Source organism: Lithobates pipiens, unplaced genomic scaffold, assembly GCF_037356315.1.
Source record: "Lithobates pipiens isolate NorthernLeopardFrog02 unplaced genomic scaffold, aLitPip1_a1.2 Scaffold_3, whole genome shotgun sequence".
Classification (NCBI taxonomy): Eukaryota; Metazoa; Chordata; class Amphibia; order Anura; family Ranidae; genus Lithobates; species Lithobates pipiens.
In genome coordinates, this window is record NW_027507790.1 from 265,915,649 (window position 1) to 265,931,768 (window position 16,120).

General features: G+C 45.9%; 1 protein-coding gene across 22 annotated transcripts in view; it reads left to right on the forward strand.

Annotated features, from left to right (window-relative positions):
- The window catches only part of CELF4 (CUGBP Elav-like family member 4), a 1,506,243-nt gene that overhangs the window by 1,357,306 nt on the left and 132,817 nt on the right, over positions 1-16,120 (forward strand). For all 22 annotated transcript variants that reach the window (XR_013263988.1, XM_077463101.1, XM_077463104.1 and 19 more), the window contains 2 exons: positions 66-213; positions 11,405-11,554. Coding sequence is in view for 21 of the 22 variants with exons in the window: in XM_077463101.1 (XP_077319227.1) it covers positions 66-213; positions 11,405-11,554 (298 nt within the window). In the remaining variant the exon portion in view is untranslated. The remainder of the gene's footprint in view (positions 1-65; positions 214-11,404; positions 11,555-16,120) is intronic.

Below are 16,120 nucleotides of genomic sequence, written 5' to 3' on the forward strand. Positions count from 1 at the left end.
CAAGGTCTGTGGGGGGGTCCCTGGCTGTAACTCGTGATATTTTTTCCCCGTTCTCTTTGTTTCAGCTGATGCAGCAGCAGGCTGCCATCATGGCTTCCGTCGCGCAGGGCGGATACCTGAACCCCATGGCTGCCTTCGCCGCCGCCCAGATGCAACAGATGGCAGCCCTCAACATGAATGGCCTGGCCGCTGCTCCTATGACGCCAACATCAGGTAAGAGAGACATCTGCATTTTTGGGTCATGTGATAACCAACAGAATGATTGAAATGTCTCTTTATTTTTGGATACAGTTGGAAATGGTTAGAGCCCTTATTGTTTTTTATTTTCCTTCTAACTCTGCCCTCAATGGGGAGTTATTCCTTTACTTCCTGTCCCAGAGACACAACAGGAAGTGAGGGGGAAATCTCTTCAAAACGGGAGGAAAATCCCTCAAAGGTACAAATAGAGCCATGTGTTGTTATGGCTATGGTGGTGATTTTTTTTTATAGCATAGACGTGTGAATTGTTAGATTTTAGGGTCATGTATTGTTTTGGAAGCTGATATGCAAATTAACCTGTTGGACTAGTTTTCAAAGTGAGGTAACAGAATATGATGTAGCAGGAAATTGGGGGGAGGGGGGGTAGGACTTTGAACAGGCAGGTATAAGCAGCTTTCCTGATGGAAAATAGGGCAGCTCTAATAATAATTAATCTCAGAAGGAACTGAGAAAAAATATATAGAACACAGTGTACATAAACACATATTCAAGTAAAACACAGTCCACACATATATATATATATATATATATATATATATATATATAGTAGATCATAAAATGATAAACAAAATATAATAGTCAAAACGTGCAAATATTGAAAAATATTAATAATTTCCAAGGATAATGCCCAAAATAGACGAATCACTAGTACTTAAGGCAAATTGTGAAAGTGAGTCAAACAATATAAGGGTAAAAATATCCAAAACGTTATTCAAAGTGGTTGAAAGGTGAACTGAGCATCAATGTAGTATAGAACAGCAAAACGTGCCCAAGCTTGTTGGTGTGTGATCCACCACCAGAGAGTCAGAAGGCTTACTAGAGAGATTGAACCCAAGTAGGTGTACACCCAATGGGTCAATCAAGCTTATAGGGCAATACACCCAGAAGAAACTGCCTCAGCAGACACGACCTCCAGCCAGAAGACCAACTTGGACAGTGAACCTCAATAGGGTAGGTATTAGGCAGGAAACCAAATGGATAGTTTCTCCAATGTGATATATTTGCAAAAAAATAAATAAAGTAGGCACATAGTGTAATTCCGTTTTGAAATGGGAAAATATTTATTTTTAAAAAAGGAAATACACTCACATTTTAGTAGATAAAAAAAGCGCTTGAAATGGAAAGCAGTGACTTCAACAGAGCGTCCCAATGCGTTTTATCTCATAAGACATCCAGCTCTCCTGTGCTGGACCCAGTAGGGGTTGCCAGACTGATGCAAAACAGAGGAGGAGCACCTTGAATCACATAGATATATGTGAATTGTTAGATTTTAGGGCCATGTATTGTTTTGGAAGCTGATATGCAAATGAACCTGTTGGACTAGTTTGTAAAGTGAGGTAACGGGATATGATGTAGCAGGAAATTGGGGGGGGGGGAGGGGAAATAGGACTTTGAACAGACAGGTACAAGCAGCTCTCCTGTGGGAAAATAAAGCAGCGCTAATAATAATTAATCTCAGAAGGAACTGAGAAAAAATATATAGAACACAGTGTACATATATAAATATACAAGTAAAACAAAGTCCACATATATAGTAGATCATACAGTGAAAAATTATAAACCAAATATAATAGTCAAAATGTGCAAATAATGAAAAATATAAGTAATGTCCAAGGATAATGTCCAAAATAGAAAAATCACTAGTGAAAGTGAGCCAAACAACATAAGGGTAAAGATATCCAAAACGTGATTCAAAGTGGTTGAAAGGTGAACCCTAACCCACGGACATTTAGCTCTACCTGAGTCCCTTCCACTCGTATAATATTAAACCCCTTATGGTACGTCTTAGGATATACCACGCTTTCCCTTTGTTCTCCTTTCTTTCCCTTTTATCTCTCTCTATCCTAATTTGTTGTTTTTTTTCCCCTTATCCCTCTCTCTAGCCATAGTTCTTGTTCTTTCTCTTATTCTTTCTCTCACTTTTTCTTTTGTTCCTCCCCCTCTTTTCCTCTCCCTTCCATGTATTCTCTATTTATTATCCTTCTCTTACTCCTTGGTGGGGAGGCGGGATGAGTGGCAGTGCTGGTGGGGGGTGGGATGAGTGGCAATGCTGGTGGGGGAGTTCTGATCAACCAATTTAGGTGCACTTGATCAAGGTCATCTGCTGGTCTGAGAACTATAGTAGGGATTTTAATGGTAACTCTAATCACAGGTAGTGTTACTCACTGTGTTTCCGACAACGTGGTGTCTCGTAGCAGTGACACCTATGCAGAAATCAGGAGATGGGGTCTCCTCCAGCCCCTCCCACTTCCCATTCCTCACCAATCAGCTAACCTCTAGTCTCTGCCCACCACCTATGCCGTCAACTAAATGGACGGCTGCGAAGAGGCTAAGTCGGCGGCTGCGGGCTCCAGGGACAACCGCGCTGGGCGAGTGCAAAAAGGCTGGGACAGCCTAGGATTCGGTGACCCCTTGCAAAATGTCATTCTACCCCTGAGGGGGTCCTGACCCCCAGGTTGAGAATCACTGATTTAGAACATATTGAGACGTCAGATTGGAGTGATTGTCAGGAGTGGACCCTGATCTGAACCCACAACCTCTGCTGCATCTGGCAGTAGCGCTTCTTGCTGAGCCACCTGAGATGCTGAAAAGCATTCTGTCTGATTCCTTGGGTAGACTTGCCTTGTGCCTTGTTTCTTGTGAAACGTGAACTCCTCCCATGAACTTCCTGTAAAGGTCATGTCTTTGCACTTCCTGTTTGCCAGATTATGTGCTCTCTCCAGACGATATCTTGCTCCTTTGTGTCCGTATCTCTACTACCACTCATTACCAACCTTTGGCTTGTTCTTCAACTATGCTTCCAGTTAATCCCAACCTGCAACCATTTTGTTACTGACCTTTGGCTTATTCCTTGACTATGCTTCCACTTGATCGAAGCCTGCACCTACTTGTCACTGACCTTTGGCTTGTTTACTGACTATGCTTTTGGCTGATCCCTACCTGCTATATCTGCTACTGGACCCCGACTATGCTTTTGGCTGATCCCTACCTGCTATATCTGCTACTGGACCCCGGTTTGCTCATCTCCAGGTAGGGCGATCCTGAGGACTGCGACCTGGTACTAACACGCAGCAAAACCCATCTCCACCATCAGGAGGTCTGATGAATAGTGTTTAGACCCCACGCCTTGGGTGAGCCCATGTCATCCGCGAGGGCGACCTGCTACTGCACTTATGCAGCTGGTCGGTGGAAGCCTCTCTACTGCTATAACTACTGGTCTCTGAGCCTGACCCCTGACCTTGACAGTAATGCTGAGATTGAAGAGGTGGTTCTAATTTTAGGAAAGCGGTCTGTCTGTGATCAGTGAGATCGAGGCTAAGACTGAGCCAGTCTTTTTTCAAAGTTGGCTGGGCATCTCCTCCCTGTGTATATCACTTTCTCGCGTAATAAAATATCATTGACTGCATTGATCCATGGAGCATGGCATGGTGTAGTAACATCAGTCCACTACTGTGCAATAAGTATGCATTCCTAGTCCTAGTCTGGTTGCTACATAGCAAAAATATGATCTTATTTGGTTGATCGTTTAATAAAAGGGTGGTTGGTGTTGCATAGGGTCCACTTGGTGAGTTTGTCCACCCCCGTCACGGTGCATGTGGATAATGTATCGCCAACTGTATCAGGCCACATCATTAAAAGCTCACTGTTACAGCAATGGCATGGCATCACGGTGATGGCTTCTCCTGGAGGGCTTTGTGAAAGCACAGGTACCCTTTAAGCTGTATAAGATATGTGTAGTTGGATCCTCCCCTGATCCTTGCAACAACACATGCTGAAGCTGCAACATTACAGGGAAAGAAAACTAACAGAGAGTTAGCGCTGACTTTGCAGAAAGGAGGAGATGAGTGTCTTCACCCCTTTCATCTGATGTACAGCGCAAACACAAGGAGCTGTCACATCAGCGTGCCGGTGTCATCGCTGATAATAGGGAGGAAACCTGCCAACTCAAGTGACGGGAAAATTTTCCACTCTCCTCTTTTCTTCTTTCTTTTCTTCCCCGTGACTGATGAATAGAATGGAGCTTCTGCTCGCGTGTTCTTTTTTTTTTTTTTTTGCCCCGGTACAGCAACTGTCATCCAATTCCCAAAGAGCCGTCAGATCCCAGAACTTTCTGCGGATCCCGGTTTTTCGCGAGGGAGCGCGTGTTGGGGGGGGGGGGGGGTGGAGGTGATACAAGACAGCGTGACAACAACAGAGGGGAAAGGAGAACAATAAGAGCCTAATTAGCACTCAATTAATGCTGGGTAAACGAAGACATTGGGAGGTAAAATGATTTGCCCGCGGTGGTCTTATTGTTTTTCAAACCAGCAATGGGAAATTAGAATGCTCCAGTCAAAAACTGACATCTTACGTTCTTGGGGTGAACCGTCTGCCTTGCACAAGCTTGTGCCATAAAAACCACACAGTGGTCGAAGCGCTAACGGCCTCTTGTATCGTTGTGCCCCTACAAAGAACTGGAGGGATTTTTTTCAGGAGCAGATCAAATTCAAGATCCGTTTAACCGCTTCAGCCCCGGAAGATGTTACCCCCCCCCCCCCTTCCCGACCAGAGCACTTTTTGCGATTTGGCACTGCGTCACTTTAACTGACAATTGCGCGGCCGTGCAACGTTACACCAAAACAAAATTGACATCCTTTTTTTTCCCCACGAATAGAGCTTTTTTTTTGGTGCTATTTGATCACCTCTGCCGTTTTTATTTTTTGTGCTATAAACAAAATATGAGGGAAATTTTGAAAAAAAAGCAATATTTTTTTACTTTTTGCTATAATAAAGATCCCCCAAATATATATAAAAAACTAATTTTTTTTCTCAGTTTAAGCCAATATGTATTTTTCTACATGTTTTTGGTAAAAAAAAAAATCACAATAAGTATATATTGATTGGTTTGCGCAAAAGTTATAGCATCTACAAAATAGGGGATAGTTTAATGGCATTTTTATTTTTTTATTAGTAATGGCGCCGATCTGCAATTTTTATCGTGACTGTGACATTATGGCGGACACTTTTGACACTATTTTGGGACCATTGTCATTTATCCAGTGATCAGTGCTATAAAAATGCACTGATTACTGTATAAATTACACTAGCAGGGATGAGGTTATATACTAGGGGGCGATCAAGGAGTTAAGTGTGTCCTAGGGAGTAAGTCTAACTGTGGGGGGATGGGCTACTACTGTCATGACAGAGATCACAACTCCCGATGATAAGGAGCAGTAGATCCCTGTCATGTCACAAGGTAGAATGGGGAAATGCCTTGTTTACATAGTCACTTCCCCGTTCTGCGGCTCCAAGACACGATCGCCTTGATACCGGCGGACATCGAGTCCGTGGGGCCTGCGGCATGGTCACACTGTATGGGGCATCTGCGCCCGTGCTAGCCCCACCAATTAAAGGGGACATACAGGTACTCCCTTTTTGCCCACCGCTGCTATTGTGCCGATGTATATCGGCGTGCAGCTGTCGGCAAGTGGTTAAGGTCTAATGATGGTTGGTGGCCGAGGAGGTGGCATTTCAGCCCTCAGCAAGAACATATTGATACACAGTGTGCAAAAAAGAAAATGTCAGTCAGCTTCAGAAGTGTAGCCTCCTTGTCCTAAACACTATGCCAATTTCGTTTTTTGGCTGGGCTGTAGTTAGCTCAGACTGATTGTATCGCTTTTCACATGTTTTTTCCCCTAAGCTTATGTTGGCTTGTGATTTCTCACTGTCTCCAGTAGATGTCACTCTTATCACTGGTCATAGTATGATATAAAACTAAAGTTATGAATATTTATATTTTCTTCAGTCAGTCCAGCAGGTGGTTGAGGCAACTGGTGCATGCTGGGGTAGGAGATAAATATTTGGGCCATGCCATGTGTTCGGTCTCTCATAGCTCCCAACTGTCTCTGATTTCGAGGGACTGTCCCTGATTTGGAGCAATGTCCCCCCCCCCCCCCCCCCATTTGTCCCTCATTTTGGTCTGATCTATATAGTTGGATATAAAATGCACTTGTTATCTTTCAAAAAGTGTTTCCCAGTGCTAAACCTTTCATCTGATTTCTAAATTGCTGCATTTGTAAATTTCAAAAGACAGTATAAGGAATAGTAGTGGTAAAAAAAGCACTTGTGGATTTAATTAACCTTCTTTTTGGGTTAATTCTCCTTTTAGGGGGTGTGGCAGTGGGCGTGCCCAAACCCTTCATACATTTGCTAGTAGGTGTCCCTCATTCTGATCTCAAAATGTTGGGAGGTATGCTCTCTTCCCTTGGGCTAAGGGCCTAGGGTGGTACTGCTGGATGGAGCTCTGCTATTAGGCCTCTTTTGGGGCCTAATGTGTGCTGAAGTCATACCTCCCAACTTTTTGCAATAGGCAGTAGGGACACCCTGTTACCATAAGTATGTAGGCATAGGGCACACCCCCTGCCACTCCCCCTTAAAGGAGAATTATACAGATAAATGATTAGTATAACCCACAAGTGCCTTATATTTACCACTACTATTCCTTTATACTGGCTTTTGAAATTTACCAAGTCAGAAATTTAGAAACTGGATGAATACTTTAACACTGTGAAACACTTTTTAAAAGATAAATAGTGTATTTTTTTATACAACTATAGAGATGAGACCAAAATCAGGGACAAATGAGTAGGAAAGAGGGACAGAGGGACTTTGTTCCACATCAGGGACAGTCCCTCCAAATCAGGGACATTTCAGAGATGGTCCTGAAGCTAGGGATGCCACCTTTTCTTCAAGCCAACCCCGGACCCTTTAGCGGCCTGGGACACCTTTGTGTGCCCCAGGGAGAGTAGTAATGCGGCGTTCATAGCGTGCCGCAGCGAATGGTGGGTGTGGGCAGATTACTCTTCCTGACGTCATCACCCTGCCCTCCAGTGATGCCAAACCTGCCACCAGATGTTCTTGCTGCAGCTCCCGGATGGCAACTGATTTGTGTGTGACTATCTTAGTTACTTGGGGAGCCACAGCCTGGTCTGAATTCAATAATTTGTCCGGGTTTCAATCCACCTGAAACCTGGACACATGATTTAAAACCCGAACTGTCTGGGTGAATTCCGTACAGGTGGAAACTAGACATGTGCACCATCAATAAATTTGTTTCATTCCGTTCCGTTTCGTATTAGCCGTTAATTCGTAATTCGTGTCCGAAATTCATTTTGGATTCTTACGAAACACAAGTTTTCGTTTGCTTCATTAACTTTTTGTAACAATTACGAACGTTCGTTATGATGAATTTAAAAAAGCAAAGAATACCTTTCTCAATATGGCAGTCGTCGACTCATTATGCTCATTATGAGGGGCTCCCACCATCCCTGTGCTGTGCTCATTATGAGGGGCTCCCTCCATTCCTGTGCTGTGCTCATTATGAGGGGCTCCCACCATCCCTGTGCTGAGATCATTATGAGGGGCTCCCCCCATCCCCGTGCTTCACTCATTATGAGGGGCTCCCACCATCCCTGTGCTGAGATCATTATAAGGGGCTCACACCATCACTGTGCTTCACTCTTTATGAGGGGCTCCCACCATCCCTGTGCTTCGCTCATTATGAGGGGCTCCCACCATCCCTGTGCTGCGCTCATTATGAGGGGCTCCCACCATCCCTGTGCTGCACTCATTATGAGGAGCTCCCCCATCCCTGTGCTGTGCTCATTATGAGGGGCTCCCGCCATCCCTGTGCTGCGCTCATTATGAGGGGCTCCCCCCATCCCTGTGCTGTGCTCATTATGAGGGGCTCCCACCATCCCCATGCTGTGATCATTATGAGGGGCCCCCACCATCCCTGTGCTGTGGTCATTATGAGGGGCTCCCACCATCCCTGTGCTGTGCTCATTATGAGGGGCTCCCTCCATCCCTGTGCTGTGCTCATTATGAGGGGCTTCCACCATCCCAATGCTGTGCTCATTATGAGGGGCCCCCTCCATCCCTGTGCTGTGCTCAATATGAGGGTCTCCCACCATCCCTGTGCTGTGCTCATTATGAGGGGCTCCCACCATCCCTGTGCTGTGCTCATTATGAGGGGCTCCCACCATCCCTGTGCTGTGCTCATTATGAGGGGCTCCCACCATCCCTGTGCTGCGCTCATTATGAGGGGCTCCCCCCATCCCTGTGCTGCGCTCATTATGAGGGGCTCCCCCCATCCCTGTGCTGTGCTCATTATGAGGGGCTCTCCCCATCCCTGTGGGGCCCATACCATCCCTGTGCTGTGCTCATTATGAGGGGCTCCCATCATCCCTGTGCTGTGCTCATTATGAGGGGCTCCCACCATCCCTGTGCTGTGCTCATTATGAGGGGGCCCCCTCCATCCCTGTGCTGTGCTGACTTCCTGGGTTTTTAAGTTCATCATAATGAATAATCGTAATTATTATGACAATACTAAAACAATATTAACAAACATTCTTATTTTGTCTGATTCTCAATCTCCCATCGACTACCAGTACCAGTCTCCCACTCCCATATTAGAAAAGGTACATTTCCCAACCCCCACTCATGCAGCAGAAGAAAACCTCTGATTGGTCAACAAAACAGCAGTCACGTTTCCGCTGTAACGGAATTTGGATCCGAAATTCATCAACAAAATTTCTTATACAATTCGGAAGCATAGAAATTCGTATTTCAGATGCTTCCGAATGTACGAAATTTTGGAAATTCGTACGAATTTTCGATTCGTACGAAATGAACTGCACATGTCTAGTGGCAACCCTAGTCCCGCCTGGTCTGGAGGAAGCTGTGCCAAGGTGGAGACCCCAGAGGAGGCCGCTTTTCTGGAGAGAGCCATGAAGAAGCTTGGTCTCTCACAAGGGCCTGGTGACTCACTTGGAGGATGCACTGAAATTTGGGAATGTGCGCTCAGTCTTGCCGGGTCAGCTTAAAGGTTCTGACACGGTATATCTGGACACTGATCTGGATCTGCAGAGTCTGTAAGTGATCTGCTATGGTATCTAGTACCCCTAATGCCGTGTACACATGACCGGTCTTTCCAGCAGACTAGGTCCGACGGTCTTCTCGACGGACTTTTGGTGGCGTTCCGACTGACTTTCCAAACGAACGGACTTGGCCACACACGAACAGACTAATGCCCCATACACACGGTCGGAAATTCAGACGGAAAAAGTCCGATCGGATTATGTTGTCGGAAAATCCGATCATGTGTGGGCTCTATCGGACTTTTTCCATCAGAATTTCTGATGGAAAAAGTTTGAGAGCTGGATCTAAAATTTTCAGACAACAAAATCCGATCGGACTTTTTACGATCATGTGTAGAGAATTCCGACGCACAAAGTGCCACGCATGCTCTGAAAAAAAATTGGACACTAAAGCTATTGGCTACTGGCCTCTACATAGTCCTCAAAGTCCGTTGGAAAAAATCAGATGGATTTTGTGGTCGGAATGTCCGACCGTGTGTATGGGGCATAAGTCCATTCGGAACTCCGTTAGTTTTGAACGTGATGACGTAAGACGGGACTAAAAAAGGAAGTTCAATAGCCAGTAGCCAATACCTTCCCTTGCGTTGTATTTGGTCCATTGGACCAGCATACAGACGAACGGTTTTCCCGATAGGAATTGAGTCTGTCGGACAGATTTGAAACATGTTCTATTTCTAGGTCCATCGGATTTCTATAACGAAAGATGATCGGATTAGCCCAAACACGATCGGGACTGCCCGTCGGACTGATCCCGTCGGACCTGGTCTGCCGGAAAGTCCGGTCGTGTGTACATGGCATAACCCTCACCTGCTTAACCGTTCTGGCTCATGTAATAAGGCTAAGTCAATGTGCAAAATAGAAAGATCCGACCTACCAGCAACCATCTTTCACTGGCCTAATTCCATTAAATTAAAATTAAAATTTTTGCAGTGAATTCTTGAACTTTGCCAATCCCCACATCTCTTGGCAGGGCTTTTTTTTCATTTTTTTTACTTGTACTATTGATAGAATAAAATTATTCACCGAAAGGTTAAAGGGGTTGTAAAGGTTCATTTGTTATTTTCTAAATAGGTTCCTTTAAGCTAGTGCATTGTTTGTTGTTTTTTTCTTTGTTTTCTTTGTCTGAATTTCTCACTTCCTGTTCCTCCTCAGTAAGCTGTTCAGTAAACTGTTCTGGCTGACTAAACATCGCTCGGATGATGGTGTGAAGTTTACTGAGGAGAAACAGGAAGTAAGAATTTCAGACAAAGAGAAAAAAACATTTAGAAAGGGAATCGAAGGAAAAGGTAAGTGAACCAACAATGCACTAGCTTAAAGGAACCTATTTAGAAAATAAAAAATGAACCTTTACAACCCCTTCAAGAGGAAATTCAGGAAGGCTGAAGTCAACCACTACTTTTACAAATACTAGTTGCCTGCCATGCTAATCCAGTGGTTTTGGTGCGTTCTGATCAGGGCCGGGACAAGGGGTGGGCAGGAGGGGCGGCTGCCCTGGGCGCTGTGGTATCATGGGCGGTGGGGGGGCACCACAAGGAAATAGGGGGGAGGGGATTTGTGTTGGAAAGGGGGATTTGGGGGGCAGCATGGAGTAAGTATTGTTGTAGGAGGGGAAATTTGGGGGGCATGCTAAAATTTAGGGGGAGAAGAAATGGGGGAAGAAGATTTGTGCTAAGAAGGATGATTGGGGCACTTTGTGCTGGAAGTGGGGATTTGCAGTGGGGTTATTGGGAGGGGTAATCTTAGGGGTAGATAATTTGTGCTAGGAGGAGTGATTTTTGTTGGGGGGGGCGGCACTTGAATTGGGAGGGGATTTGGGGGGTGGGTGGGTCAGATTTGTGCTGGGAGGGGGGATTTCAGCAGGGGAACAGATTTGCACTGGGAGGAGGGGGAATTTATGCTTAGGGGGTGATGACGCATAATGGGGGGGTTGATGACGCATAATGCTCATACACCTTGGGGGTGGGGGGTGCAGTTTGGCGTGTTTGCCCTGGGCTCTCAATGACCATGTCCCAGCACTGGTTCTGATCAGCTGGCCTATAACCAGCATGCAGATCAGTAGTTGTCCTGACATTAGTCTGATTTGCTACATATTTATTTCAAGGCATTGAGAAAGTGCTGACGTTAGGCAGGTGGTATTTTCAGAGCTCAAGTATTTCCTTCAGTGCAGGTTGCCGGTTTCTGCAGATTTGTAACATTTACATTCCTGTTTTTGTTGCCCCCTCCTCTAGGTGGCAGCACACCACCTGGTATCACCGCACCAGCTGTGCCTAGCATTCCATCTCCAATTGGGGTCAACGGCTTCACCGGCATACCGCCCCAAGCTAATGGACAACCAGCTGCGGAAGCCGTGTTCGCCAACGGAATCCATCCTTATCCAGGTAAGGAACTCGGCTCGGCCAACATTTTCATTATAAAAGCCGACTTGGTGTGTATTTTGTTTTGCTGTACATGGAGGTGTTCTTTACAGTGAGGGAAATTAAGCTGTGGAATGTTCAACCACACGTGGGCGGCATGTGGTTGGATTGTGGTTGACAAAAAAAAAGCAATAACATCATTAAAAAGAGCTAGGTGATGTTCAGAATGTTCGGCCAGTCTTATGGTGTACAAACTATATAGTCTGGCAAATAGAAAGCAGCAACTTCTCGGACGGTGGGGCTTGTACAAACCCACCAGGCAGTTGGAAGTGGGCTCTGGCCAAAGGCCAAAGGCATTTCCCATCTCTTGGGATCTATCTTAACCCTTTGGATTACCGTGTGGGTGCCTCAAGCATTCTCACAGTCATCATAAATAATCCCAATAACTTCATTTTTCTATGATCATCAGTTCCATCTAGTGGCCATAATGTGGTATTTTCTTGAAAAATTACCAATAAGGAAAATACTGCATTATGGCCAGTAGATGGAGCTGATAATAATAGGAAATAAGCATATTGGGCAAATGACGGGGCTTAAGATTGCAAATGCTTGAATTTTTTAATAAATGAGTTTAATTGTTGCATTAAACTGAAGATCTTCTATAATTATAACGTATTTGGGGATTATTTCATAAGAAAAGAAAAGAGGGAGTAACCAATTGAAGCCATACTTAATCATCAGAATGACCTATGATTGGCTGTGAAGGTATACTAAACCCTGCTTATCTTCTCTGATCTCGGTGCCTCCTTATTGAGTGTATTTCAGTGTTTTGGGGGCATTCGGTGCTCCAGTATCTTCATTTTCCCAGCTTGAATGCCCCAGATTAGCAGCAAATGGCCCTTGGAAATGGATTTAAAACGTTGATTGCCGTGATCCACAGATACAGAACGCCCCCCCGCCCCCGTCCCTCCCTTTCCCCGCCGCTGTACAAGTTGTGTAAAATAATTTTTCATGTCTCCGCTCCCAGCGGAACAGAACTAACAAGTGTTCCTAAAGAGTCAGGATTCCAGAGTCACTAAATTACAATTAGACATGTGTAATTCAGCCCATTAGCAATTAGAATCATCATTATTCTTTTCTATTTTCTAACAGTCACCCGCATTCCATAAAGCATATGTGCCAGAAGAGAGAGACAGAGCGAGAGAAAGACAGAAGAGGGACATGGGAGAGAGAGAGGAGAGAAAGGAAAGAGGAGAGATAGAGAAGAGAGGAGGAAGAGAGGAGAGACAGACGGAGAGGAGGGAGGGAGAGAGGAGAGACAGAAAGAGAGGAGGGAGGGAGAGAGGGGAGACAGCCAGAGAGGAGAGGAGGAAAGGAGAGAGGAGAGACAGCCAGAGAGGAGAGGAGGAAGGGAGAGAGGAGAGACAGCCAGAGAGGAGAGGAGGAAGGGAGGGAGAGAGGAGAGACAGACAGAGAGGAGAGGAGGGACGGAGAAAGGGGAGACAGACAGAGAGGAGAGGAGGGAGGGAGAGAGAGAGAGAGGAGAGACAGACAGAGAGGAGAGGAGAGAAGAGAGATTGAGTCAGAGAGAGAAAGAAAGAGGGGAGACAGAGTAGTGTCAGAGAGAGAGAGAGGAGAGAGTCAGAGAAAGTAGAGAGAGGAGAGACAGAGTAGAGTCAGAGAGAGAGAGAGAGAGAGAGGAGAGATTCAGAGAAAGTAGAGAGAGGAGAGGGAGAGAGGAGCGATAGACAGAGAGGAGAGGAGAGACAGACAGAATGGAGTCATAAAGATAGAGAGGAGAGGAGACACAGAATAGAGTCAGGGGGAGAGAGGAGAGACCGAATAGAGTCAGAGAGAGAGAGGAGAGGAGAGAGCGAAAAGAGTCAGAGTTAGAGGAGAGGAGAGACAGAATAGAGTCAGAGAGAGAGGAGAGAAGAGACAGAATAGAGTCAGAGAGAGAGAGGAGAGGAGAGAGCGAATAGAGTCAGAGAGAGAGGAGAGACAGAAAGAGACCCAAAGAGAGAGATAGAGCAGTGTGTCAGAGAGAGAGAAAGAGGGTGAAATCAGAGAGAGGAGAGGAGAGAGAGGGGAGAGAGAGAGGGAGGAAAGCCAGAGAAAGACATGGAGAGGGAAGGGGAGGAGAGGGAAGGAGAGGGGAGGAGAGGAGAGGAAAGATGGGAGGGGAGAGATGGGAGAGAGCAAAGCCAGAGGGAGACATGGAGAGAGGAGGAGAGGAGAAGAGAGTAGAGAGGGAGAGATGGGAGAGGAGAGTGGGAGGGGAGTGAGATAGTAAGATGAGAGGGAGAGAGAGGAGAGGAGAGATAAAAGAGAGTGAGAGAGGGAGAAAAGAATCAGAGAGAGAGATAGAAAGAGAAGAGAGTCTGAGGAAGAGGGAGATGGAGGGAAGCCTAGTGAAAGATTGGGGTGGGAGAGATAGAGAGGAAGAGAGAGGAGAAGGTCTTATAGATTGGGAGAGAAGATGGAGAGAGGAAGATAGAGATGGGGAGAGAAGGAGGGGTTGGGGGGAAAGAAAGATAGAAAAGAAGAAAAGATCTCATTTACCATCTTCATCTCAGAATATTACAGATTTTAATGAGCGGATTCTCCCAAACTCACTCTTGTGCAGTAATAAATGGAGGTGATTAAGCTGGGTCTTGGCAGCTATAATAAAAAGCATTTGTACTCTGGGTTGAGTTAGTTATCAAAATAAAATATCCATCAAGTGTATCTGCGGTGCCATGTGTGGCAGAGCGGCTTTATGGAATGGGCCTTTTGGAGGGAGCGCGGACCGCCCACACTGCTTATTATATCACTCTCCTCATCCTAAAAAAATCGGAAAAATTCCCCTCCACTGCCCAGACCAGCACTCCCTGGCGAAGACTGATTGGCCAGGCTGTTGTATGTATATACTGAATATCTATATCTATATACAGTCTTGGCCAAAATTGTTGGCATCCCAGAATTTTTTCCAGAAAATCTAGTATTTCTCACAGAAAAGTATTGCAGTAACACAATGTTTTGCTATACACGTGTGTAGCACTTACCTCCGAAGGAGCTGCTGGTTAGATTTGGGCTTACATTGCCTTCTGTTTTCCTTGTTGCACGTCTAGGGGTGTCCCGTGGTAGATGGCCCAGTAACTTAAGAGACTGACAACAGATCCACTTGAATGGATTTTATTTGCAAAACGTAGACAATGAACAGTCTCTTAAATTGGGATCAGAGGGTTGGAAAGGAATTTCAGGTACTCTTATGCCCCGTACACACGAGCGGACTTTTCGACATCCAAACTCCGACGGACTGAGTCCGGCGGACTATCCGATCGTGTGTGGGCTGCAACGGACTTTAGCGAAGCTAAAGTCTGACGGACTTTAGAAATGAAGCATGCTTTAAATTTTCCCGACGGAACTCCGCCGGACCCGGTCCCCTTTGAAAAATCCGCTCGTGTGTGTGCTACTCCGACGGACTAAAACCGACGCTAGGGCAGCTATTGGCTACTGTCTATGAACTTCCTACGTCGAATCCAGTCGTACGTCATCACGTTCGACTCCGTCGGAGTTTGGTGTGATGGTGTGTGGTCAAGTCCGTTCGGTCGAAAAGTCCGCCAGAACTCCGTCGGAACTCCGTCGGAACTCCTTTGGAGGTCTGTCAGACTTAATCCCTCTCGTGTGTACGGGGCATTAGTGTCAAAGTCAAAATGTTGAAGAACTTCCTTGCTTTGACTGCATCCAGAGAATAGCCATTCGCAACTAGATGTTCACTCAGGTTGGACAGTCCCTCTCTCACAAGGCCTAGCAGCCAACAAGGTGCTTACTCAGGAACAAGTCTCTGCCACAGACGTTGTTGTAGAACATGTAGGGAAACTAAACTTGTAGAACACTCGTAGGATACCTGAATCTTTCAGCCAGCTTGGCGATATCCACGAGACCGGATTCTCTCTGGTACTTCAGCCTTTCCAGGCTCTTACTAAGAAACCAACCCGTACATGGTCTTCTTCTGAAGAGTCCTCCCCTGGAATGCTTGAAGTAACTGGGTCTCTCCCAAACCGGAGACGGCACCCAATCACCTCAGAATCATTCTTTTGTTTCCTTGACTCGGGCTAGCCAGCCCTGAGACATCAAAATCGGGTGAATCCGCACCCCAAGCCATAGCCTTCCTGGGGGCTGATCAGGAGGACCAGAATCATTCTGGACCGGAACCCCCGAACCACGTGACGTCCGCATCTTAAGTACCATCTCCCAGAAAGCACAGCGAGAGCGCCACTCCCACTAGGCGGGCTCAGAGAGAGAGTAACTTAAGAACCTAACCAGACCATAGTTTCATGCCTGCCAGAAGAGACAGTGCCCCCTGTGGCCAGGTTGAACATCTCACAGTCCAGTCAGACTGATGCCGAATTTCAAATTTAGACAAATGTACCCAAACCAAACTGCAGTTTAGGCATAACTTTAACTTTGAAAAACGCATAGCGCGTGCTCTTCAGGAGCTGCCGCTACACGTGTTTATTCCCTTTGTATGTATTGGAACAAAACAAAAAAGGGAGGAAAAAAAGCAAATTGGACATAATGCCACACAAAACTCCAAAAATGGGCTGG